The 23,428-nt window shown below is 52.3% G+C and overlaps 1 protein-coding gene across 8 annotated transcripts in view; it reads left to right on the top strand.

Moving 5' to 3' along the window:
- Nucleotides 1-23,428, top strand: part of HERC1 (HECT and RLD domain containing E3 ubiquitin protein ligase family member 1) — a 78,897-nt gene that overhangs the window by 53,964 nt on the left and 1,505 nt on the right. For 6 of the 8 annotated variants that reach the window (XM_044438641.1, XM_044438642.1, XM_044438646.1 and 3 more), the window contains 32 exons: nt 287-339; nt 438-638; nt 1,081-1,255; nt 2,117-2,387; nt 3,233-3,446; nt 4,275-4,534; nt 5,635-5,762; nt 6,537-6,664; nt 6,791-6,991; nt 7,602-7,732; nt 8,244-8,443; nt 9,515-9,629; nt 10,068-10,214; nt 10,376-10,477; nt 11,048-11,221; nt 12,352-12,645; nt 14,417-14,482; nt 14,562-14,687; nt 15,562-15,700; nt 16,220-16,401; nt 16,972-17,127; nt 17,422-17,544; nt 18,248-18,350; nt 18,819-18,988; nt 19,311-19,449; nt 20,011-20,180; nt 20,530-20,699; nt 20,836-21,001; nt 21,402-21,478; nt 21,709-21,961; nt 22,434-22,586; nt 23,028-23,333. In XM_044438641.1, coding sequence (XP_044294576.1) covers nt 287-339; nt 438-638; nt 1,081-1,255; nt 2,117-2,387; nt 3,233-3,446; nt 4,275-4,534; nt 5,635-5,762; nt 6,537-6,664; nt 6,791-6,991; nt 7,602-7,732; nt 8,244-8,443; nt 9,515-9,629; nt 10,068-10,214; nt 10,376-10,477; nt 11,048-11,221; nt 12,352-12,645; nt 14,417-14,482; nt 14,562-14,687; nt 15,562-15,700; nt 16,220-16,401; nt 16,972-17,127; nt 17,422-17,544; nt 18,248-18,350; nt 18,819-18,988; nt 19,311-19,449; nt 20,011-20,180; nt 20,530-20,699; nt 20,836-21,001; nt 21,402-21,478; nt 21,709-21,961; nt 22,434-22,586; nt 23,028-23,333 — 5,293 coding nt within the window. The remainder of the gene's footprint in view (nt 1-286; nt 340-437; nt 639-1,080; nt 1,256-2,116; nt 2,388-3,232; nt 3,447-4,274; nt 4,535-5,634; nt 5,763-6,536; nt 6,665-6,790; nt 6,992-7,601; nt 7,733-8,243; nt 8,444-9,514; nt 9,630-10,067; nt 10,215-10,375; nt 10,478-11,047; nt 11,222-12,351; nt 12,646-14,416; nt 14,483-14,561; nt 14,688-15,561; nt 15,701-16,219; nt 16,402-16,971; nt 17,128-17,421; nt 17,545-18,247; nt 18,351-18,818; nt 18,989-19,310; nt 19,450-20,010; nt 20,181-20,529; nt 20,700-20,835; nt 21,002-21,401; nt 21,479-21,708; nt 21,962-22,433; nt 22,587-23,027; nt 23,334-23,428) is intronic. The other 2 variants (XM_044438648.1, XM_044438643.1) reach the window with 2 other exon arrangements.

Below are 23,428 nucleotides of genomic sequence, written 5' to 3'. Positions count from 1 at the left end.
TATTGGGAATGAAAAACTAGGCTGTAGATAGCTATAGGTGCATCTCAGTTCCCTGGTGCTGCTGCAGAGGATGCCGGGCACCAGACAAATCATGCGATGTACCGGCTTTTCTCAATGTGGTTGCCTGAGGCATCTCAGTGGGGAATTGTGGAGAGGTCAATTCTTCTGCAACACTTAAACACAACAGCAGTTTCATCCTCTTTAAGTCAGTAGCAGGCAAACAGCTAATTATTTGGTCCCTGCTTGAGATGATGGGGTACTTATTTCTCCTTTCTTTTTGATGCAGATGTAAAGGGCAAGCTCCTGATCTAATAGGAAAGCAAGACAGTGTTTATGAAGGTACTTCTCCATATAGGTCTTTCTAACGACACCACTGCCTTCTTCTGGTTTTGCATTAAAATCTTATACCTAACCACAGTTTATCTGCCTAATGCTAGAAGACTGGGACATGCTGGATGTTGACGAGGACGAAAAGTTGACGGGTGAAGAGGAATTTGAACTTCTGGCTGGACCCCTCGGGTTGAATGACCGCCGCATCGTGCCTGAGCCTGTTGAGTTTCCGGATAGCGATCCCCTAGGAGCCTCTGTTGCCATGGTCACGGCCACCAACAGCATGGAGGAGACTCTGATGCAAATAGGTGACACGACCGGACTGCACTTTCAAACAGCCGAATAGCCCAAGGGCTCAGGGTAGCGTACAATGCGTTTGAGCTGCAGAATACGGGCAATCAGTTGGCAGTTTTACATCATCGTAAAAGCAGTCTCAAAGAATAAAACTGCCAGAACACATAAAAGCAAAGGAGAAACAGCTGCATGATCTCAGCACACTAAACAGATTCGAAAATGCCTGGGGTCACAAAAGGGAGGGCAGCTGGCACCTGGCCTGCTGCCCTCAATTTGCCAGCAGCAGAGGGGTGCAGGCCCTGGCGGGGGGATTTTGCTGTGCCCCAACCCTGGGAATGGTTTGCTCCTGGCGAAGGGCTTATTCAAGGCGGCTTACAAAGTATTATGTATTTGGGGCATCTAAGACATTCCCACGTGCTCTAACTTTTCCCTTTGTGCTTCCCCTCAAATGCAAAGGTTGCCACGGCTCCATAGAGAAAAGCTCTTCCGGCAGGATCACCCTGGGAGAACAGGCCGCCGCCTTGGTAAATCCGCACGACCGTGTTATGGCACTCAGGAGGGTGACAGCAGCCGCTCAAGTCCTCCTGGCAAGAACCATGGTGATGAGAGCCCTCTCGCTACTTTCCGTCAGGTTTGTCGGGACACAGGGTGGTTTATTGATCCTTTGTGTTGTTATCTGGGGCAAATGTGAAGTAGTTTCACCTTGCTTAGCTGGTGTCAGACTTTTGGTGAGGCAGAGGGTCAGTCTGGCCAGAAGCAAGCTTTTAGAAATATCTACGTGTCGTGTGCAAAATAGAGTACGAAAAAGTGCAAGGGGATCTGCTATTGTGGACGTAACCCTGAGCCGGCAGAGAAGAAAGGGCAGCGGAAGCGGAAGTGGCAGGAACCGTGGCGGAGAGTGACCATGCTGCCTTTGAATTCATGGGAGAGAGGCTGTGAATGCAGCTCTGTGGGACGCAGTTGGCTTCAGGACCACCAGGGAAAGTTGAGTGGGATCCCGTGGCCAAAACCCCTGAGAGAAGAATTCTGCAACAGGCAATCACGCGGTCAGTCTGTGAGCAGCAAGAAAATAGCACACCGGGTGAAGCACACCTCTGTTTTCCGTGGCTCCAGAGGGCGAGGCCGGAGCCAAAGGGTGGATAGTGCTGGGAAGCGGCTTTTCTCTAAGCATGAGGAGAAACTTCTCAGCAGCGAGAGCTGTTCAGTCGTGGGGCAAATTGCCCTGGGAGGTGGTGGGGTCTCGCTTGCAGGAGACCCTTAAGCAGAGCTTGGGCCTAACAGAGACCGCACCCAGCAAGGCATGCCGTGAGAAGGCCTCTGGGCTGGGCCATCTCTGAGGAACCTTCTAACTCCAATTAGCTGATCGCCCTAATACGGACCTTGGTTGAATAAGCCTTGAGACACTGCCGCTGCAGTGAAGCAGCTTTTGAGCTATGCCTCTCTTGTGCTCGGCCTGTAGGCAGAAAAGCCTTTCCCCTTGTTTCCTCAACAGTGGATCCAGCTGCAGTCTTGCGGCAGGGCTCGAGTCCCTGGGCTTAACTGATATCCGGACCTTGGTCCGACTGATGTGCCTGGCTGCAGCGGGGAGAGCTGGCCTCTCCACAAGCCCCTGTACTGTCTCCGGCTCTTCAGAAAGATCTCGGGGTGTGCACAGCAAGATGAGCAAGCCCATTTCCTGCTTGGCTTATCTGAGCACGGCCGTTGGCTGCCTGGCTTCAAATACTCCAAGCGCTGCAAAGCTGCTGGTTCAGCTCTGTACCCAGGTAAGACGGGCTGTGTTTTTGCTGAGTTTTATTTTTCGGCAGTTAAGCCTCTTCTTTTCCCAGTAAGGGAAAGGTGACCAAAGAGTAGTAGCTTGTTGTTTTTATTTTTTCAAAGTCTGAAATGTTTGGCATGGAATATTGTTTTGATTCGGCCTCCATAGTTACTCATATTTAGGAAACAGGAAATTGCTTCTACAGAGGAAACAGGAGAACTAGGGACACAAGTGGCCCCTTCTCTCCGTTTTTTGCAATCAAATAGTTGGGTAACAGTGCATTCCGCTTAATGTACATGAAGAAAATTATCGTTATCTCCCATTGATCGTCATAATGGCTGTGCTATTATCAGCCTTATGGCACCAAAGAAGTAAGAGGTTCAAACGCATAACCACAATTTGGATGTGAAAGGAGTACGTTGTTCTCAGGTTGGTTTGCTCTGTGGAATGCTGATTTATAACTGGATGCTAGTATTTGAATCATATTCCATATTACCTTTAACTTCTGAAACCTTCAGTCTAATAAGCAGCCTTTCTACTGAGACTGAGGAGTGCACAAAAGAGGGGTTGTGAAATTAGTACTGGGCTTTTAAAAACATTGATAAGGTTTAAATTTCCATAAGTTTACGTGAATACAAAATAATTGGAAACATTTATTTCCCTTGGTCCCTAAATTTTAATAAACCAGTGTTTATTTTTAATTTATCTTCCTTGATATCAAACAGCTTAATAACTGTCATCTGCTTGTTTTCATTTTGCCAAAAAATCAATATGAAACGGAGGGAGGGAAGGAGGGAGGTTGATAGCATCTGCCTTGGCTCTTACAGTGTTGCCTTTATCCCTTATTTTTAGAATTTAATTTCAGCAGCGACTGGTGTGAATTTGACTACAGTGGATGATCCAGTGCAGAGAAAATTCTTGCCAAGCTTTCTGCGCGGAATAGCAGAGGAGAACAAACTTGTAACCTCTCCCAACTTCGTTGTGACTCAGGCACTTGTAGCCTTGTTGGCAGACAAGGGAGCCAAACTGAGGCCAAACTATGATAAAGCGGAAGTTGAAAAGAAAGGTATTTTTTCCCTTAACACGGTGCATTTGTACTGTGAGACCTGTAAGCAGAAGCTCTCTATGATTCTCTTACCATTTCATGATAAGATTAAAGTTTACAACATTTGTATGTGGGAGGGACGGCGAGATGTTGATCTTACTGTCGTTCTGTTAGTGCACTTTTTCTGAACTTGAAGCTTCTGTTTTAGAAGGTCGGCTGTGATACAAATCAAAGAAAAATCCCAGATTGATTGAAATGGGAAAGCAACTGTGGGCTTTTTTATTTGTGGTTAAAGCTTTTGTGATAGTTGTCGATAGCCGTTTAAATGCCGTGTCTTCTGGGTCCAGGCAACCCCAAAAAGGGGTTCAGTACTTTCGAACCATTGTAAGGCCGTCTGCTCTTTTTGTGCTGCTCAGCGGAAAGCAGCAGCGCTTCTCCTTGGCCCGATTGCTTTGGACGAAGACTTGTTTTTGGCAGTCAAAATACATATCTTCTTTGAAACACATTCTTCACCTGAGGGATGTGCCTATGTTTTGAATTTAAGCATAAACCCCACAACTTGTAGGGATTTGCAGTCTTGAGCAGATGCAGGGCTTCTAATGGTAGACATGAGTGTGTGTGTGTGTGTGTGTGTGTGTGTGTGTGTGTGTGTGTGTTATGTCCAGGGAGGTAGAAGGGACCTGGGGTAAACATGGCCCAGGTTTGTCCAGCCCTTTGGAGGCTGCAGGGGTGTGGGTCGGGTCATCCCTTCCTCCTTCCCGTCCTCGTTCCTGGATGTTGTGGGTAATCTTGTGCAGCCACGTCTGTTCTTGGCACTCACCTGGGCAACATCTCATTGTTTTTTCTAAGCAGTTCTAGTTGCCCATGTGTATGCCCACCCTTCCTATGATCCTTCTGCTGTAGGCCCTCTGGAGCTGGCTAATGCACTAGCAGCTTCCTGCCTTTCTTCAAGGTTATCCTCGCAACACAGGCAGTGGGCCGCCCAGCAGCTGGTGCGAACCCTGGCAGCTCACGACCGAGACAACCAAGCCAGCCCCCAGACCTTTGCCGACATGGGAGGGGACCTGCGCAAGTGCTCCTTCATCAAGCTGGAGGCCCATCAGAACAGGGTAATCGCCTCTTCAGAATGTTCCAGTCATGATTATAAGGTGGTCTTTCTCCGTGAGCTTAGAAAATGCCTTTGATTGTGCTTTGGACTTGTCTTGATCGCCCAGTTGAGCACACATACACCAGCCAGTGGGGTTGCTGTAGATCTTCACAACAGCTTGCAGCGTTTTAGTGATCCTGAAGCACTCCATCCTCCGTCTAGTGCTCAATAAAGGGAGGGACTGCTGCCTGTGATGCCCACCTCCTGCCCACCCCACTTTTCAGTTAAAGAAAAGGTACATTTAGCTTGCCGTAAGCCATCAAGGATCTGATTTGTCCCTGCTGAAGAAGATGGGGAAGCAAAACTATCTAGTCTCTAAGCTAATTTTGGCCCAGGTGTCCCCATTCTGTCTTCTTGAATTAGGCCAGGAAATATCAGCCTATATTTACCTGTATCATACATTTTATGTTTTTATAAAACACCCTTAAGACCACTGAAGTAATTTTTCTGTGTATTCCTTTATGTGCAGAAAATGAACATACATTGCAAATTCCGTAGAGGTTCATTGTACCCAGGAGATAATTTAGGAGATTGTGCTTGAAGTTGGCTTGTGTTCCACACAGGTGTTAGTGTACCCTTAGTATTTATTTGCAATGTTTCCTACTTTGTAATTATCTTTTGAAATAACAAAGACAACCATAACCCTATTTGACTACCAGATGCATTGGACACCTTCCATTATTTTCTACGAGTGGCTTATTCCTTCTAGGCATTTTGGGTTTCTCTCATGTTTCCTCTTCCAGGGGTTTCCAATAATTCAGTGAGAATTGCCTGCCTGGTATTTTTTAAAATGTAAAGTTAATCCTGCATGCTACAAAGGTCTAGGTTTTGTGCTCGACTGTTTTTGCAATATCCTACCAACAATTCCATCATGTGAAGCTGGAGCATCTCCGGAAGAAGTTGCGTTTAAGTCCAGCCAGGACTTGCTTGTTGGACGCTAGCAGCTGCTGGATGCCGTGCAGGAAGGCGTTTTAATGCTAAATAGCTGCATGTCGCTTGGATTTTGGAGTTCAAATATTTAAATGTTTGACTGGCCGCTTTGCCCTCTGCTTGGCTCCTCAGGTAATAACCTGTGTGTGGTGCAACAGAAAAGGGCTGTTGGCAACAAGCGGCAGCGATGGAACGATCCGCGTCTGGAGCGTTACGAAGAAGCAGTACTCACTGCAGCAGACGTGCATTTTCAGCAAACTGTAAGTGCTTCCTTGCAGTCTTGCATTCCTTCTGCCCCAAACAGCAACTTTGTAAGTAAAATAACTATTAGGAGAGTTCTATAAAAACATGTGAATTGCATTAATATCACTGCTAAGTGTAAGAGTTTGGGGGAAGTAATGGTAATTTTCGATGTACACCTGGGCTGCCATGCTGGCTTCATTATGCATTAAGGCCTTGAGACAGGCTTGTCCGGCCTCTGAACCTGTCTGCTAATTTAGATAGGGATGAGGTGTGCCTTTGTCTCAGGTTTGTCCTGTTCTCATAAACATGTTCTCCTGATAGTGCGATGTGTGAGGTGTGATTGGTGCTTGGCCTGGTGGGCTCTGGGCAGTGTGAAGCTGAAGCCAAGAACGATCTGCTCTTACCTGTTTTAGCTATGCTAGAGACTTGAATTATGAACGTGGAGTCAAGTCTGTAGTGGAAGGGGAAGCATGCGCTTTGAAAAATGTGACAGCCAGGAAAGCACACGAAGCTTGCATCATCTCCAAGTGGTGCCAAGTGGCACTAACTTTGCTTTGCAGGCTGAACCTGCTTTGGAGATAAATGGTTGAACTGTGGGAAATCTAGTACTGTCTAGAATGGAACGTCATCTTCACCCTTTCCCTAATGCTTTTGCTACTGCATGACGTAAAACCATCGATGGAGAGCGCCGTGTAGCGAAGCGGGCAGTGCATTAGTGGAGACACTAGTGGGCTCCCGATGCTGCTCTCTCATCACCTGCTCCTGAAGGGAATGTCTTTGTCGCACTGCAGGGAAGGTGAGGCAGAGGAGAACTTGGGGTCACCCAGCGATCCCAGCTTGTCTCTTGCCTGTTGGAGCGTCAGCGGCAAGTACCTGGCTGGAGCCCTGGAGAAGATGGTGAACGTCTGGCAAGTCAATGGTATGGGCCACATCTTTTGCCAGGTGTAAGGCGTAAGGAGCCTGGGTTTTAGGTGGGACAGAATATGAACTGATTGAGGAATGAGGATACTGCTGTGCCATCTTTAAAAACAACATATGCTTTTAGGAGGAAAAGCGCTCGTGGATGTTCAGCCCCACTGGGTGTCTGCTCTCACATGGCCAGAAGAAGGACCAACTGCAACCTGGGCAGGAGAGACTCCAGAATTGCTCCTTGTAGGCCGTATGGATGGCTCTCTTGGGCTGATTGAAGTTTTGGACGTTTCCACCATGCGCAGAGTTGAACTGGAGCACTGCTACCGAAAGGATGGTAGGGGACTGCAGCTGCCCAGTTTCTAAGGTTTCAGAAAAGGTTATGTCTTGATGTGTCAGGATCTTGGAGTGCTTGTCTCGACGGAGCGCTACCTGAGTCGGGATTTCAGTGGCAGTCACCATCTGAAGTGGTTCTTCCGACCTTGCCGTGCCAACCATGGCTTTGCAATAATCCAGTTTGTGGCGAACCATGGTTTGCGTCGGTGCCTGTTTTGGGTGCACAATCTGGGTTAATGCTGGAACAGGCAGGAGGGAAGGAGCTGCTTTGGGAAGGGGCTGGGGAATGAGGCTGGGTCCCTGAGGCCAGATTCTGATCGCCAGCGGTGGCTTGCAAGGAGGTCAGTGTTGGGTCCACACATGGTACGGCTTCTCAGTAGCTTCCTTCCCTGAGGCCCCACCTGGCTGATCTTGCAGATCTCATTCATGCCCACTAATCCTGTCACTTTAGTCTTCGGGTGAGTTATTTAGCAGAGCTGGTGATGCTGTTCCCATTATAGGATTGTCCCCAACTTGCACAGGGTCCCTCTTCTGTGGTACAGAGAGGTGTGTTGAAAATGGAGTATGTGCATTGACTCACCTGCCAATATTATTCTGCTTTGCATCCACAGTGTCTGTTACCTGCCTTGCCTGGTTTAGTGAAGACAAACCTTTTGCGGTCGGCTATTTGGATGGGAAGCTGCTCATAGGCATGAAAGAGCCACTTGAGAAAGGAGGGATCATTTTAGTCGATGCTCACAAGGTAAAGCCGAAGGCTCGCATTCACCTGCCTAAGACTGAAATGCACCCATGCCTCTGTGAGACCAGCACATTCTTCGAAGGCTTGTGCCCAGCCCCGTAGCACAAAAGCCTTCAAAAGGCGCTCAGACTGTCCCCTGTTAAGGGACACCGCTGCTCCATTTCTGGAGCTGTATCAGATCCTAGTGGTTCCTGGGGTTTTCACATTACTTTACGAATGTAGAGCCACAGCCCATTTCCCCCTGCCAAAGAGCCTCTGGGGGATGTGGGAGCAGATCCTGGGTCAGCTGGGGGCGAGGCGTCTGCGGCCGAGGAACCACTGCCAGTGGCCCAGAGATAAACCAGGGGCTGCTGAGGCTCGCTCTCTGCGACCCCAGGGGAGCCCAGGCAAGCCTGCCAGTGGGGAGGAGGCTGATGGGAGTCCTGGGGCAGGCGGACTGAGAGGCGCAGGCCTCTGGACGGGGAGTCTGTTACGTGCCTTCATGGGTGTCTGTTTTGCTGCTCAAATTTTTCAGGACACCATTGTTAGCATGAAATGGGATCCAACTGGAAAGATTCTCATGACGTGCGCCAAGGAAGAGTTGGTCAAGCTGTGGGGACACATGGGGGGCTGCTGGCGGCATTTGTACTCGCTCCCCCACCAGGCAGCTGTGAATGCCATCGCCTGGTGCAGTCTTCCGGGGGAAGGCCCAAAGCCACAGCTCTTGCTGGCGACGTGAGTTGAACAGTTTGCCGAATCCCTTTGCCTCACCTCTGTCCTTGGCTGGTGTACTTGCCACTGAGGGCGTGAGGCTTGTCCAGTCTGGTTATTTATTTATTAGCCACTCCGTAGCTTCTGTGACAGATTAAAGAACAAAATGCAATGCAGACAAGAAGAAATATAGCATATGATATGTAAATGGGCAGTGCAAGCAGGAGAGGAATAGAGAGAACTGGAGAATTGCCTGGGGGGACCAGAAAGGCTTTTGCGCGGCTCTGGAAAGATAACGGATGTAGGTGCCAGGTGAATCTCGACGGGGAGAGGATGTGGATGGTTGTCTGTCTTGCCCCTGTCTACCTGGAGAGCAGCCCCTGAGCAGGCACACAGGGAGGAGGTGTTCCTTCTGGGACACTCTTCCCCGGGGGGCCTCGGGCTTTACAGGCCCATGCTAAGACTTTGCATCTTGCTCAGCACATAACTGGGGGCAAGTATCTGGCACATGACTTATCAGTGTGCTAACTGCATGTGTACTCCACCTAGTAGCCAAAACTGTCTTGACGGTTCAGATGGGCCCGTCACAATGCGCTGCAGTAATCCCACAGGGAAATCACCAGAATGTGCATGAGCTGCCAGCCCTCTCTCAAGAGAAACACAAAATCTGCCTTTTGATGGATCTCTGGAACATTTTTCTGCATCTGCGTATTTTAAAAGCAAAATAAATGCATGAACTCCACATCTCCTTCCAAGGATCCTGCATACTTCCATTCAGAGTTGAGGCATGCTGTCCTAATTTTAGACCCCAAGTTCATAGGTTCTCAGTCTGCTGTTGACAGCTCTGTCCTGTTTATAAAAGAGCAGCCGACATCCAATGGAAGGATGACATTCCCCTCTGCTGCTGATTCCCGCCTGCTGCACGTGTAGCATTGGGAAAATGCGGGAAATGCTTTTGGGAAAAGCATCTCTCAGGATGATTGCCAGAGAGGAAGAGCAAAACGGAGCACTTTTAGAGGGGAAATTGTTATACGTGTGTATTACTCTGTTTCGTTGAGCGGTGAATTGCAACAGGTTTTGCTCACTTTTGTTTAGAGGCTGCCAGAATGGTTTGCTGTGTGTCTGGACCGTTCCCCAAGATGAGCTGATCTTACTTCAGTCCAGCCTAAGTTGTTCGGAAGGATGGTGGGACGAGGAAGCCAGTGGCAAGGTAACAATAACTTGCTGGCAAGAGGGCCTGGGAGCCCTCTCTTTTGAAAGGGTGAGTGCCCAGAGCACAGCAGCATCCTTTAAGGGGCAGAACTGAGATCGGGCTGGGCAAGCTGCTGATCGGCAAGGAATAAAAACCCATTCCTTCATCTCGCTAACTTATGAAGAACTATTCAGCCATCTTGGTCTCCGTATTCTTTCCTAGATAGAGTAGCCATAATTACATTCACTCCGATAATCTCTCAGAGCTTCCCTCCGTCTGCTGCCTTCTTATAACGCAGGGTCGCTGAAGAAGCCATCCTGCTTCCATGTGCCGGCGGGTAGTGAGGGTGTGGGGAGAGAACAAGGTTAACTTTCATTCCTTCTCATACTTGTAGCCAGAATCCATGATGTTTTTCTTAATCGAAAAGATCCCCTGATAATGAACTTTAATTTCCAGGATGCCTACAGGAGAGCAGGAGAAACCAAGTGCATTTACCAGTTGAAGGGGCATATCACCCCCATTCGGACGGTGGCCTTCAGTTCCGATGGACTGACATTGGTATCGGGGGGACTTGGAGGGCTTATGAACATCTGGTCTCTCCGGGTAAGCAAAAACAGGAATGAGGGGGCAGAAGCAGAGCCTGCATTCAGTCTTCCATTCCAGTGCATGTTTCTGCTTTGGCATTTGAGTGTGGGTTTTAAAATGCTGATATTATTCCTCATGGAGCTACAAGTCAGATTTTGTGGATTTATGTTTTCTTTTAGGATGGCTCTGTTTTACAGAGCGTTGTGATAGGCTCTGGAGCTATTCAGACTACCGTATGGATCCCTGAAGTTGGAGTAGCTGCCTGTTCTAGTAGATCAAAGGTATTACTCATTTTGTCTGGATGCAATAAAATGCCTGTCTCCACTATCATAGGCTAGCCCAAATCGAGCATATTCAACCTCGGTCTGAAGTTCTCATTTATTTATTTGCACTTGCTTTAGTTTTAACCCACTCAGTTACCAAAGTTCCTTTGTGGCTTGTTTTGGGACCCCCCATTTTACAGCAGGTTAGTTTAGGGCGAGTTGATTTTTGGGTCACTTGTGATGCTAAACCTGGAGGGTGAATTTTTTGTGGAAGTGGTTAGCAGAAGCTGCAGAAGCCCAGGGAGTTCCTTGCCAGGGCTGCTGCCGTTCTTCCTCATCCTTCTCTGTGTCCTTCGCCTTTGAGTGGATTTAAGAGACAAATTGGAGAAAGCTGCGGGAAAGGGTGCGGGAGGCTGTCCTGAACATTTGTCCAAGCCTCTGCAAGTACACAGGAGTAACTCTCTGCACAGGAGTAACTCTCTGCTGCGAGGAATTTTGCATAATTTCCCCATTTGCTTTATTGCTCTGCCTTGAAGCACGCACAAGTTTGCTACCTCTCTGAACTGGATATTTGTGAATTTCAACCAGGACGTGCTGGTGGTGAATTGCACGTCGGAATGGATTTCTTCCAACCACGTCCTCGCAACGTGTCGGACTGCTTTGAAGCAGCAGGGGATTGTGGGCCTTCACGTGGCCCCGTGCATGAGGGCTTTCCTAGAGCGCCTGCCCATAATGCTGCAGGAGCAGTATGCGTACGAGAAGGTAAATGGCCTGAGCGGGCGACCCGTTAATGTGAGAGAGCTGCCACAGTACTGCTCAACTGCGCTTAGTATTTAACTTGTTTTTAGCATAAACGTTTTGCAGAAATACTTGTCTCCAGCCTGCACCAGCAGGGTTTTCTCTCTCATGCAGCGGTATGTGCCCCTTAAGGTATCATAGAAACATAGAAACAGAGTGAGTCAGAAGGGGTCTCATGGGCCATCTAGTCTGACCCCCGGCTTCAACCGGCTCCGCTCACGACATGCCCACCATGTGCATGTCCAGCCTATCCTTGAGCACCCTCACTGATGGGGCCTCAACCACCTCCCATGGAAGACCATTCCACACCCTTGGGGTCCTAACTGTCAGGAAGCACTTCCTGGCATCCAAATTGAACCTTGGCTCCCTGAGCTTTGCTCCGTTGGCGCGCGTCCTGCCTTCCTCTGCAGGGGAGAACAGTTCTCTGCCCATCTCCATGTGACACTCCCTCACATGCCTGTATGTCGCCAACATATCCCTTCTGAGTTTTCATATCGCTTCTGGTTCTACAGAGTCTATTCAAGAAAAGAAAGCGTGCAAAATTACTGTTCTCACGCATTACTGAAGTACAAGCAAAATATTTTGCCTGTTTTCTCTTGCTTTTTAGCACTTTAACTTAATTTTGTCAACGTGTTTGATACTGAAAGAGCTTGCTGTCAAGTTTAATTCGCACAGTTTACTTAAGTTAACAAAAGTAAGGCCTCTTACGCTTATCTGGGTCAATTATAAATCAGTATAAGAGGGTGTCTTAGCTTAAAGTAGTATGCAGTTCTCTCAGTTCACTGGAACCATTTCACTAGGGCAGTATTCAGGAAAAAACGGAGAAATTTGGAACACAAGGGAGCTTTTTTACTCATTTTAGTTCAATTCCACCCTCCCCCCGCTCCAAATCTGGTGGCCTTTGCAAGATTCTCTGTTCACTGTTACTGAACGGAGTCAGGGAAACACACGTGTCTTGACGCTGATTAGGAGACACGCACATAATCCGTGGAACAGAAACCAGGTGCATGCAGGCCTGAGGTAGCCGGTGTGTGTGGGCCGGTGGCCCTCGTGTGTGCACTTGAGGGGTAAGTGTCGGACGTTCCCTCGCCCAGCCCTACGTCGTCTGCGGAGACCAGCTCGTCCACAGCCCGTACATGCAGTGCCTGGCGTCGCTCGCCGTGGGCCTTCACCTGGACCAGCTGCTGTGCAGTCCGCCCGCCCCACCTCATCACCAGAGCGGCCTCCTTGACCCGTCGACCTGGAACCCCATGGAGTGGGCCTGGCTGGAATGCTTCTCGACAACCGTCAAGGCGGCCGAAGCGCTGGCCAAGGGAGCCCCCTTCCCAGACTCCTTCACAGTTCCGGACCTGGAGCCCGTCCCGGAGGATGAGCTTGCCCTGCTGATGGTAAGGCACGCCGTGGGGAAGAGCCTGCAAGGACCCACGGGAGGCGGGGGAGGTTGGGTTGGTTGGCCCCACGGTAGCAGCGGCAGCTACTGATCCTCCCTTCCCCAGCCAGGGAACTGGCTTTTTGCGGCAGTCCCGGCACAAACAACCCCAGCATAACCTCAGAGGCGCAGTGCTAATGCAATTTTGCGCATACAGATTCACTGACTGTGTTTTAATCCACCAACGCTAATATTCCCTTCTTACCCAAAGCAATAGTCATACTTCTGACTATTCCTTGTCTGGTTAAAACACCCCTCTAAGGCAGGCCAGTATTATGGGCTGCCTGGTTGCCGATGCGAGGGCGTTGGCTGGAGGGGGGGCGGGGGGAGCAATGTGTCCGCCCAGAACAGGGAGCCCGTGAGCATGTGGCCCAGGCATTTTCAGGATTTTATTTCTAGCTGAATGTTTTGTCCTGAGATACTGAAGGTGGGGCTGGCAGACGCTCCTCCCCTCCTACCTGTTGCATACAGCTAAAGCATCCAATCCATCCCTTAAGGGCTGGCCTCAGCCCAGGAGGCCCAGGCCGGGTGCTTTAGCTGGGAGCCCTGCACTGAGCTGGGTGTGCTCGCAAAGGGACTCAGCCTGTCTGAACCCTCTGGTAAGCGAACCCCAAATGAGCCCCCGTTCCTCCGCCCGCCAGAACACCAGTGCCCCATTGGAGGCCCACTGGCAACGCGCTTTATGCTGCTTTTCAGCGTAAACACTAAGCAGGGATACAGACGAGGAATGCACTTGAATGGAAGTTAAGCCTGAGGAGCTGCTCTAGCATCAGCGGGATGCATGGCCAGGCAGCGTTATTCAGGCTCGGTGGTCCAGCGCAGTTCAGGACGAGCAACTGGATACCGTGGCACCTTGGCTCACAAACTCAATCCGTGCCAGGACTCTGGTCCTGACCCAAATTGGTCGAGAGCCAAGTCAAATTTCCCCATCAGGAAATAAGGTTATTTCTGTTCTGCAAGCTTTTGTTTAACTCACAGAAATTTGAAGCGAAGTGACAAAGAACCCCAAAGACCGCGGCCATCTCCCTTCCCCCAGCAATCGTGTGGGGGAGAGGTGGGCGTGGGCACACCCATGCAGGGAAGGCCGACGCGCTCGCGATCGTCACCTGATGCAGAGTTCGCGATCTGCGGCAATATTTTTCCGAAATTTCTGTTCGCAACTGGATTGGGTCATGAACTGAGGCGTTCATGAGCCGAGGTACCACTGTACTTGGGAAAAAATGCGGGATACAAGCCAGCGGGAAGGATGCAGCAGCACCGAACTGTTCCACACCATAGCGTAGCCCCTAGCTCAGTGGTGACGAACCTTTTAGAGACCAAGTGCCCAAACTGCAACCCAAAACTCACTGATTTATCGCAAAGTGTCGACACTGCAATAAAACCTGAAAACTGAGGTTTTAGTTTAGAAAAAACACAGCCAGTCCAAGCAAATGTGTATGTATATATCTCCTTGGCAGCGCACTGACTGGCCATGTGAAAGCTCGGATGAGTCGTGGCTAATGAGTCAGAACTCCTGACATCATTGCCTGGCGCCACTGCTCCCTTCCGAGCATGTGCATGGCCTCTGTGTGCACTGTAATCCAGTGCTCGGCTCCTGGGGCGATGCTGGGGCGACTTGGCTCGCGTGCCGACAGAGAGGGCTCTGCGTGCCCGCTGTGGCACACGTGCCAGAGGTTTGCCACCGCTGCCCTAGCTGGACCGGCTGACTTCTGTTGCTTCGTGTTTTGCAGGACAACGGGAAATGGATCAGTGGCGTGGACGAGCAGATTATGTCCTGGGCTACCTCACGGCCTGAGGTTAGTAAAGCGGTCGGTTCCGTGAACAGAGCCCAGTGCTGAGGCCGTGTGTGAAAATGCCCCTCTTCTGATTTCGTAGGACTGGCACCTTGGTGGGAAATGCGATGTGTTCCTGTGGGGAGCAGGGAGGCATGGGCAGCTGGCCGAGGCTGGGAGGAACATCCTGGTGCCCGTCCCCGCGTCGTCCTTCTCACAAGCTCAGCAGGTAATAAAATGCCTGAAGGTGCTTCTCGCCATTTTCGCCTCAGCTGCCGCTGGGGGCATTTGGGCTCAGCAGCAGGGGCTTTCTGCAGATCCAGGCATCTGCCTTTGCCATAAACCTGGAAGCCGTTGAGAGTGCTCCGTGGGGCTGCCCCATTTCCGCAGGGCTGTAGACAGGTTCAGAATGTTTGCCAGCTGGTGTGCCACATGGGTCCTGGCCCCTTTCGCAAGACGGGCAAAGCTCAAAGCAAGTATGGTCAATGTGGGTCAATAAATTATGCAGAAGAAGAGAACTGCAGTGTTCAGATCAGTGGGGCCATGTCTGTAGGTTGCAGAATCCCGCTTTCCGTCTTGCAGAATACTATTCATGTGCATTGTGTGCACACAGCCTTGCCTTTGGGGCTCTGCTGCCCGCGTGTCTCAAGAACGAGCACATGTCGATGCCTTGTTTCCAGGGCAAGGGGCATGACTTCGAAAGGCGTTTCCACTATGCAGGCCACTCTGTTTTCTTCAGAGGCTGAGCAGTCCATTTGGGTGGCGTTGCTTGCACACCCAAAGCTCTGTCCACACCTGGTTCTCTGTATTCCAGCCGTGTTTGCCAGGCCGGATGTCACATACTGCAGTGCAGCCTTTCTTGGGGCTGCTCTAGCTGTGCCCGGCCTTGCGCAGCCAGCATGCAGCAGGCTCGGGCCAGAGAGTGCCCAGGGTCGAAGCTTGTGTGCTATCCCAAGAGCGCTCGCATGCGACATGGTCAGCTTACAAGTTAGGGGCAGGGCGACCCTGCTGCCTTTTGCATCTGTGGCTCTTTGCAGCTGGAAAGATGTGTCTTGTTGCTGCTCTTTAAAATCGCGTTGCAATTTTCCTCCTCGTTGCATTAGGTAATTTGTGGCCAAAACTGCACTTTTGTGATTCAAGCTAATGGGACTGTTTTGGCGTGTGGAGAAGGGAGTTACGGTCGGTTGGGACAAGGAAACTCAGATGATCTTCATGTGCTCACTGTTATTTCAGCACTGCAAGGTAAAAAGGATACCTGTTGAATTTGGGTCGCTGATTTTAACACAATGAGATTTTTTTTTATTTTTCTTGGCGTCAACTTGTGTATTTTGAGCTAAATATGCAGCAGTCTGTCCTGTTACACCACGTGGATCTTAGGATCAAGGTCACAGAGCACCTTTTATCAGCTTTCTGTGCTTGACAAATTGAGTTTGTCATTTGTTGTAAGGACACTGCATATAGCTTGATTAGTTATAATTAGTGAAAGCAAAAGACCAAGCTTTAAATGATGCTGGAATACTAGCACAGGATAGCAGCTCTGCAGCTGAGAATGGTGACCCTCTTCTTGTGCCAGAGCAGCTGAACCTGGGAGGGGGGCTCACTGTGCTGGAGAGCAGCCCCCCGGCTCCCGCACTGCGCACAGTCGGCACACCAGGGGGCGCGCCAGAGCTCTGACTGCCGCACTCGCCTGGTCTTGGCAGCCTTGGGCTGGACGAACCACGGGCACCTCGCGTCACCGCTCCTCTCCGGCTCTCGCTGCAGGCTTCGTCGTAACCCAGCTGGTGACGTCGTGTGGGTCTGACGGGCACTCCATGGCGCTGACCGAGAGTGGCGAAGTGTTCAGCTGGGGGGATGGAGACTACGGCAAGCTGGGCCACGGCAACAGCGACCGGCAGCGCCGACCGAGGCAGATCGAGGCTCTGCAAGGGGAGGAAGTGGTGCAGGTGGGGAAAACGCTTCCTTGCATAGTCTGATGGAGCAGAGAGGCCTTACCTGGGAGGGCCCCTTGGCGGTGGCACCCGGGACAGAGACACGCACGGCACCACGGACAGCCCAGCGCAGCCTGAGCGTATAAGAGTTCACCCTTGCTTTGTGAAGAATGCAGATGATGCTCACAAGCCAGCTCGTATGCCAGGAGCTGCATCTGAGAGTTTTTTCTGCTGCAAAGCAGTCCAAAAGTACTGATGGAGCAGATGGGGCACTGGGCTGCTGTGAGGGGCAGCGCGACCCCCGTCCAACTTTGCTGTGCGTTAATGAGCTTGCTGCCCGCCCTTGAAGTGCATTGGCCAACCTCAGGTGGGGCTCAGTGCTCCTGGGGAAGCTGGAAACATGGAACCCTTACCCAGAATCAGGGCAGTTGCTCATCTGCAGAGCAGCGGGGCTCTGGAGTTTGGAGCCAAGAGGGCTTTCCCTGTTGTGTCTGGGGATGCTGGTCTTGAGCCTGAGTTACAGGCATAACGAAGACTGGTAGGAATGGCCTTTGCAGCGGTCTTTTGCTCCTCCTGCCTTTGCAGATGTCTTGTGGCTTCAAGCACTCGGCAGTGGTGACTGCAGATGGCAAGCTGTTTACCTTTGGCAATGGTGACTACGGCCGCCTGGGACTCGGAAACACCTCCAACAAGAAGCTTCCCGAAAGAGTGACGGCGCTGGAGGGCTACCAGATTGGAGAGGTCTGGCTTGATTCGTGTGATGCTCCCTTGTGCGTGGGCCCCATCTCCCCACGAGATCTTTTTCAAGCACCTTCGGAAAGCACGGAATGTCCCCTCCCCAATTCCAGGTGGAATTTGAAGGGTTCCGATTTGAATTAAGCCACACCCATTTTTCTGCACACTGTACCCTTGAGTCAGGAGATGACCACCTACCTGCCCGTGGGGAATCTTAATGTATCAGGTCGAAGCTCTCGGAGGCCTGCAGGGGTTTGTTTGGGGCAGAAATTTAATGCGAATGTGACTTCCCAAATCTAGGTTGCTTGCGGACTGAACCACACCATAGTTGTGTCCACGGATGGCTCCATGGTTTGGGCATTTGGCGATGGAGACTATGGGAAGCTGGGCTTGGGAAACTCCACCGCAAAGTCCTCACCCCAGGTGAGCATCTTCTGCAGAACCTCTCCTCTCTCGGCGTGTACTCTGATGATCTGCTCGATTTCCCCTTCTGTGGGCAGTACTCTTGGGTTGGTCGATGCTCTCTTTTATATCGTTACAGTGATAGCGCTGGTGATAGCTAGCTGAACAGCCTTGTCCCTTTCATGTTTTCTCAGAAGTAAATCACAATGAAAGTAGCAGGGCCTGCTTCCAGATGTTTAGAACTGGGCTAACAATTCCTCGTAACAGCGCAGACACACAGGCTCAGAGCTTTATCCAGACGAGAGGCTAAGGAGGGCCGCGGGGCAGTGGCTAATGCTGCTTTTCATTTGCGGCTTCACTGAATTGCTTGCTGCTTAAGCATAAAGTGCAGCATTGGCAGCTGTCTGCCATCGCAGGGTTGTGCCCTGCGCTCTTGTTGTAAACAGACGGTGCCACTGCCCTGCTTGTCCTCGCACTGATAGAGTTGGGATGAGATGGGCGCAAGTGAGCCACCTCTGTGCCCAAAGCGCTGGCTTTCCCTTTGGGAAGAAGGATGTGCCCGTGTTACCTGGCATTCTGACAGGAATCAATATCTGCCAAATGGTCTCTAACTGTAGTACAGTTTGATGTATAAGCATCAGCCATCAGTTTATTCTGTTTGCGTTTTCATTGTGAACCATCTTTATAGGGCAGTGATATTTAGCTTTTTTCCTCCTTTTCATAGAAAGTAGATATCCTTTGTGGAATTGGAATCAAAAAAGTTGCATGTGGAACCCAGTTTTCAGTTGCTTTGACGAAAGATGGACACGTGTATACATTTGGGCAGGGTAAGCATCGTTGGAGTTTCCTCAGCACTGCAAAATTTCCCGTGTACCCCCAGGAGGCAGCCTCTGCCAAGTTTTGAGGAGCCCTTGCAGCGTAGTCCCCCCCCCCCCTTTCAGCAAAAGTGCTTTCAGGGAGCTGCCCTGAAGAAAAGTGGGTGAGCAAGTCTGCTTTCAGCAACCCCGTTGCATGTGCCCAACTCTGGATGCAGCCCAGGCAGATTGAGCCTCAGAAAGAAGGGACACGGGGGGTCTCAGCCCGGCCCACTCATGGGAGCCAGTTCTCCTCTGGAAACCACCTTTCAGTTTAGCACAGCTGGGTGAGGCAGGGAAGCCGGGCCCTGCTGCTCATATGCCATTCCCAGCCGGCAGCGGTGCGGGGAGGTGTCAGCCGCAGGCCTTCCAGGCAGCCTGCCCGGCGGCGCGTCTCCTGCCCTTTGCTGCATCCCTGACGGGGCCCTTGCCTGGTTGCAGACCGGCTGATCGGCCTGCCCGAGGGGAGAGCCCGCAACCACAACCGGCCGCAGCAAGTTCCGGCCTTGTCTGGAGTCTCCGTTGAAGACGTGGCTGTGGGAGCAGAGCACACCCTCGCCCTGACCTCCTCGGGGGACGTGTACGCCTGGGGGAGCAACTCAGAAGGGCAGGTTGGTGGAACCCCGGCCTCGTTCCAGGCAGCAGCTCGGCTTTGAGGAGGGAGGTCACCGTTCTCAGTTAACCGCTGGGCATTCAGGTTCACTGCCGCCACCTCATTCCCCAGCCCTGTCCCCGGGGCCGCTGGAGTGAGCCAGACTGCCTTCTCTCGCCCCCACGTCCAAAGCTGAGGCCTGGCGCAAGGGGCGGCACGCCAGCGCTTGTGTCCCCGACCCACACTTCCAGCTCCCGGGAGTGTCCCGTGATGAATCGCGGCTCATTCACAGGATGGTCGCACAAGCCCTCCTCCTCCTCGCCTCTGTTAACTCTTCCTAGCTTGGACTGGGCCACACCAACCATGTTCGAGAGCCGACCCTAATTACTTTCCTGCAAGGGAAAAGCATCCGGCAGATCTCAGCGGGACGATGCCACAGCGCAGCGTGGACGGCGCCACCCGTTCCCCCGCGAGCGCCAGGTAACGAGGGGCCAGCTAAAGTCCTCTCCCCCCAGCAGCTGAAGGCTGCTTTACTCGTCCCCCCTTGGGCCAGAACTTGGCTCATCGGCTTCAGCCGGTCTTCCGTGCAGAATTTATCTGAGCTCCAAGTCTCTTCCCTCTGCAGCTCTTGGGGCTGTGGGGGTCAATCCAGGCACCTGCAGGGCAAGAGGGGTTTGCAGGAAAGGCTCTGCTTGCAGCAGCGCCTTCACGTCCTGTAGGGGGCAGCAGTGGCAGCCGTGGGTGGTGGGAGGAGGGATTCTGCTGCTCTGCCAGCCGCTGGCTGGTGCTCTCGGGGTAGCTTACAGATAACAGTTGTGGAGCAGGAGGGCGTAACGGTTGGTGGCAGAGGTCACAGGCCGGGGTTCGTATGTTGCAGAAGTCTGAGTCATGCTTGGGTACAAGATGCTCCCCCTGACCGTCCGTGGCTGCTCGTCTGCTTTTCCCGTCCCGTGAAGAGCTGCTCCCCCTCTTGCCAAACGTGGTTCGTGCCTGCAGGGCCTCACCTGTCTGCTCCCCCCCCCCCCCCCGCTCTCTTGGCAGGTGTGTCGGTGCCGCTGCAGCTTGGCTTGCCAGATACCCTCCCGCCTCAGTACAGCACCCTGAAGGAAGTGAGCATCCACACGGTCCGGGCGAGGCTCCGGCTGCTGTACCATTTTTCGGATCTCATGTATTCCTCGTGGAGGCTGCTGAACCTCAGTCCCAACAGCCAGGTACCTTTCCTCCATGTGTCAGCTGCCGTGGGCCGGGCAGCTCGCCGCTTCTGTGGGGGGGACTCCTAGGCCCAGCCGGTGTTCCTGGGTGGGCAAGGTGGCCAAAGAAGAGGCTCCCACTTGGCTTTCAGCCCTCGCAGCTGCCAATAGGAAAATATTTTAAGTGTTCGGGAACCAAAGTTGGGAGGAGCCAAAGCCGGTGGGCACTGAGGAGACCTCGATGCCCACTCTGCACTGCACCGACACCCCAGCTGTCCCAGGAGCACCTGACAGGTTTGAGGGAAGGGCTCCAGCCGGGTCCGGCCACGGAAGCGGGTCTCACGCACGCCACCCCCTCCCCCTCTTACAGAACAGCACGTCCCACTACAATGCGGGCACCTGGGGCATTGTCCAAGGGCAGCTGCGGCCGCTGCTGGCACCGAGGGTCTACACGCTCCCCATGGTTCGCTCCATAGGGAAGACCATGGTGCAGGGGAAGAACTACGGGCCGCAGATAACAGTCAAGAGGATCTCCACCAGGTCAGCACTTTGAGCTCTTTCAAGTGAAGTGGGAAGGACGAGCACCACCTTCCGGTAGTGGGGAATATCGGCATATGTCCTGCAGCGACGGTGTCTGCTGTGAGTGTGGCTGACGTTTTCTTCTTTCTCTCCAAAGAGGTCGGAAATGTAAGCCTATTTTTGTTCAAATTGCAAGACAAGTGGTGAAGCTGAATGCATCAGACCTTCGTCTGCCTTCTCGTGCCTGGAAAGTGAAATTGGTGGGAGAGGGCGCTGATGATGCCGGGGGCGTCTTTGACGACACCATTACAGAGATGTGCCAGGTACCTGAACCCTACGACTCGCGAGGTTGATGGCTCCAGCCTTTTCCTGGGGGTCTTGCTGCCCCCAAGCGTCTTTGGCCTGCCACCATGCTTGTCTCGGGGAACGAGTGCAGCAGAACTGCACCTTCCCTTGAGGAGCCGTTCCGTGGTCTTTTATTTATTTGGTTTATTTGATTGGGAGGCCGCCCCATCAGCCCCAAGGCTGTCTGGGCAGCTCACCACAGACATTGCTATTAGGAAGCCAATTTTAGAGCATTTTGAAGGCAGCGGCGGAGCCCCCAGCCCCACCCCACTTCCCCAGAAGTTCGTCGGTATAGCGCTCTGTTACTGCTGAGCTTATGGAACCATGTTGTGTGCCATACTTTGTAACACGTGAAACATTTTTTCCCTAATCCCCAAGGAGCTTGAAACTGGCGTCGTCGACCTCCTGATTCCTTCCCCAAATGCAACGGCTGAAGTCGGCTACAACAGAGACAGGTGCGTGCCGAGACCTTTCCTCTGAAAAGGTTTCGCAAGCCCCGACTCTGAGGCAGACCAGCTGAAGCAGCCTTTACTGTTAGTGGAATTACCTGGATAGTTAGAGGGGCGCCATTTGGGGTCCAGGCAGGCCGGGCTTTACTCTGTGACGCTGAGCTCCAGCAGGGTGCTTGGCGGCACCTGTCCAGTCTTGCAGGCTGTGTGCAACCCTCTCCCCTGCGTCCCCCCAGGTTCCTCTTCAACCCTTCCGCCTGCTTAGACGAGCACCTGATGCAGTTCAAGTTCCTGGGCATTCTGATGGGGGTGGCCATCCGCACCAAGAAGCCCCTCGACCTCCACTTGGCCCCCATGGTCTGGAAGCAGCTCTGCTGCATCCCTCTCACTCTGGAAGACCTAGAAGAGGTGGATCTTCTCTATGTGCAAACCCTGAACAGCATTCTTCACATTGAAGACAGCGGGATTACAGAGGAGAATTTCCACGAGGTGAGTCCCGCGGCTTCCTGAGGGCAGAGTCTGCTGAGGGGATGCCGCTGCCGCCGTGGCCCCCAGGGTGCTGTCCTGTGGCAGGATGCGTGACTCGGGGACCCTGCTACTTACGGTGCCTTTTGTGGGATAGTCCAACAGTAGCCATCTGTAGTTCTACGAAAAACATCTTGTGAAACTTAGAAATGTGAGAAATCCTAGAATTCTAGAAGAGCAGAGTTGGAAGGGGCCATGAAGGCCATCAGGTCCAACCCCAGGTGACTGCCCAGTTTCTTCTTGAATGCCTTCAGTGTGGGAGAGCCCCCCACCTCTCCAGGCAGCTGGTTCCACAGTTGTATTGCTGTAATACAACAGTGAAAATGTGTAGCTGGACTCTCATGCACAAGTGTAGCAGTGAAAGGACAACGAAGTACCTACTTCTTAAAGTTTATCACAATCAAAGGGCTCAAGCGGTGTGTGTTCTTTTTGCTAGATGATTCCTCTAGATTCTTTCGTTGGCCAGAGTGCAGATGGGAAGATGGTTCCCATAATCCCTGGTGGGAACAGCATCCCACTCACCTTTTCAAACCGGAAGGAATATGTGGAAAGAGCCATCGAGTACCGACTCCACGAGATAGACCGCCAGGTGAGTGTCCCAGGTAGAGTGCGAGGTGGGGGTTGATCTCAGCATGTGTTGCGGTTAAAGGAGGTGCCCGATTGCGTGTGCCTGGATGGCTCTGATTTCCTGAGCCGTGCAAGACCTTTCTGTGGGAACGCGCTCTCTTGCTGACTTTACCTGTGTAGGCCAGTTGGGGGCAGCCAGGCCCAGGTCTAATGTGCACTGTGCACATTTAGGCAGAAAGAAGTGCTAACCGTCTGGCATGTGTGGCATCGCCCTGCACTCGGCCCGCGCCTGCGCAGCTGCATCGGCCACTCGCCTGGCCCTGTGAAACCGTCCCGGGGAGAAGCCTCACCGCTGGGTCAGAGGGGGCACAGGGCGGGCGCGCCAGGGCTGGCGACAGGAACGAAGGGGCGTCCGCCTCCCTCAGGCCGAGGGCATCACGAGGCCCCTCCCCACGCCTTGCAGGTGGCTGCTGTGCGCGAGGGGATGTCGTGGATTGTCCCGGTGCCGCTGCTCTCCCTGCTCACCGCCAAGCAGCTGGAGCAGATGGTCTGCGGGATGCCAGAGATCTCCGTCGACGTCCTGAAGAAGGTTGTACGGTACCGGGAGGTGGATGAGCAGCACCAGCTGGTCCAGTGGTTCTGGCACACTCTCGAGGAGTTTTCCAACGAGGAGCGTGTCCTTTTCATGAGATTTGTCTCGGGAAGAACTCGCCTGCCAGCCAACACAGCTGATATCTCTCAGCGTTTCCAAATAATGAAGGTCGATAGGGTAAGGTGCCAGTTCTTGTTTGTTTTGCATGCTGTCTGGCCCCACTCATCCCGTGGTAGAAGCCAGCGGGAAAAGGGACATGCGTAGTAGGGAGC

Source organism: Varanus komodoensis, unplaced genomic scaffold (assembly GCF_004798865.1).
Source record: "Varanus komodoensis strain SLA01 unplaced genomic scaffold, ASM479886v1 scaffold33, whole genome shotgun sequence".
In the NCBI taxonomy this organism is placed as follows: domain Eukaryota; kingdom Metazoa; phylum Chordata; class Lepidosauria; order Squamata; family Varanidae; genus Varanus; species Varanus komodoensis.
Note: the sequence above shows the minus strand (reverse complement) of the source record. Positions and strands in the feature narration are given on the sequence as shown.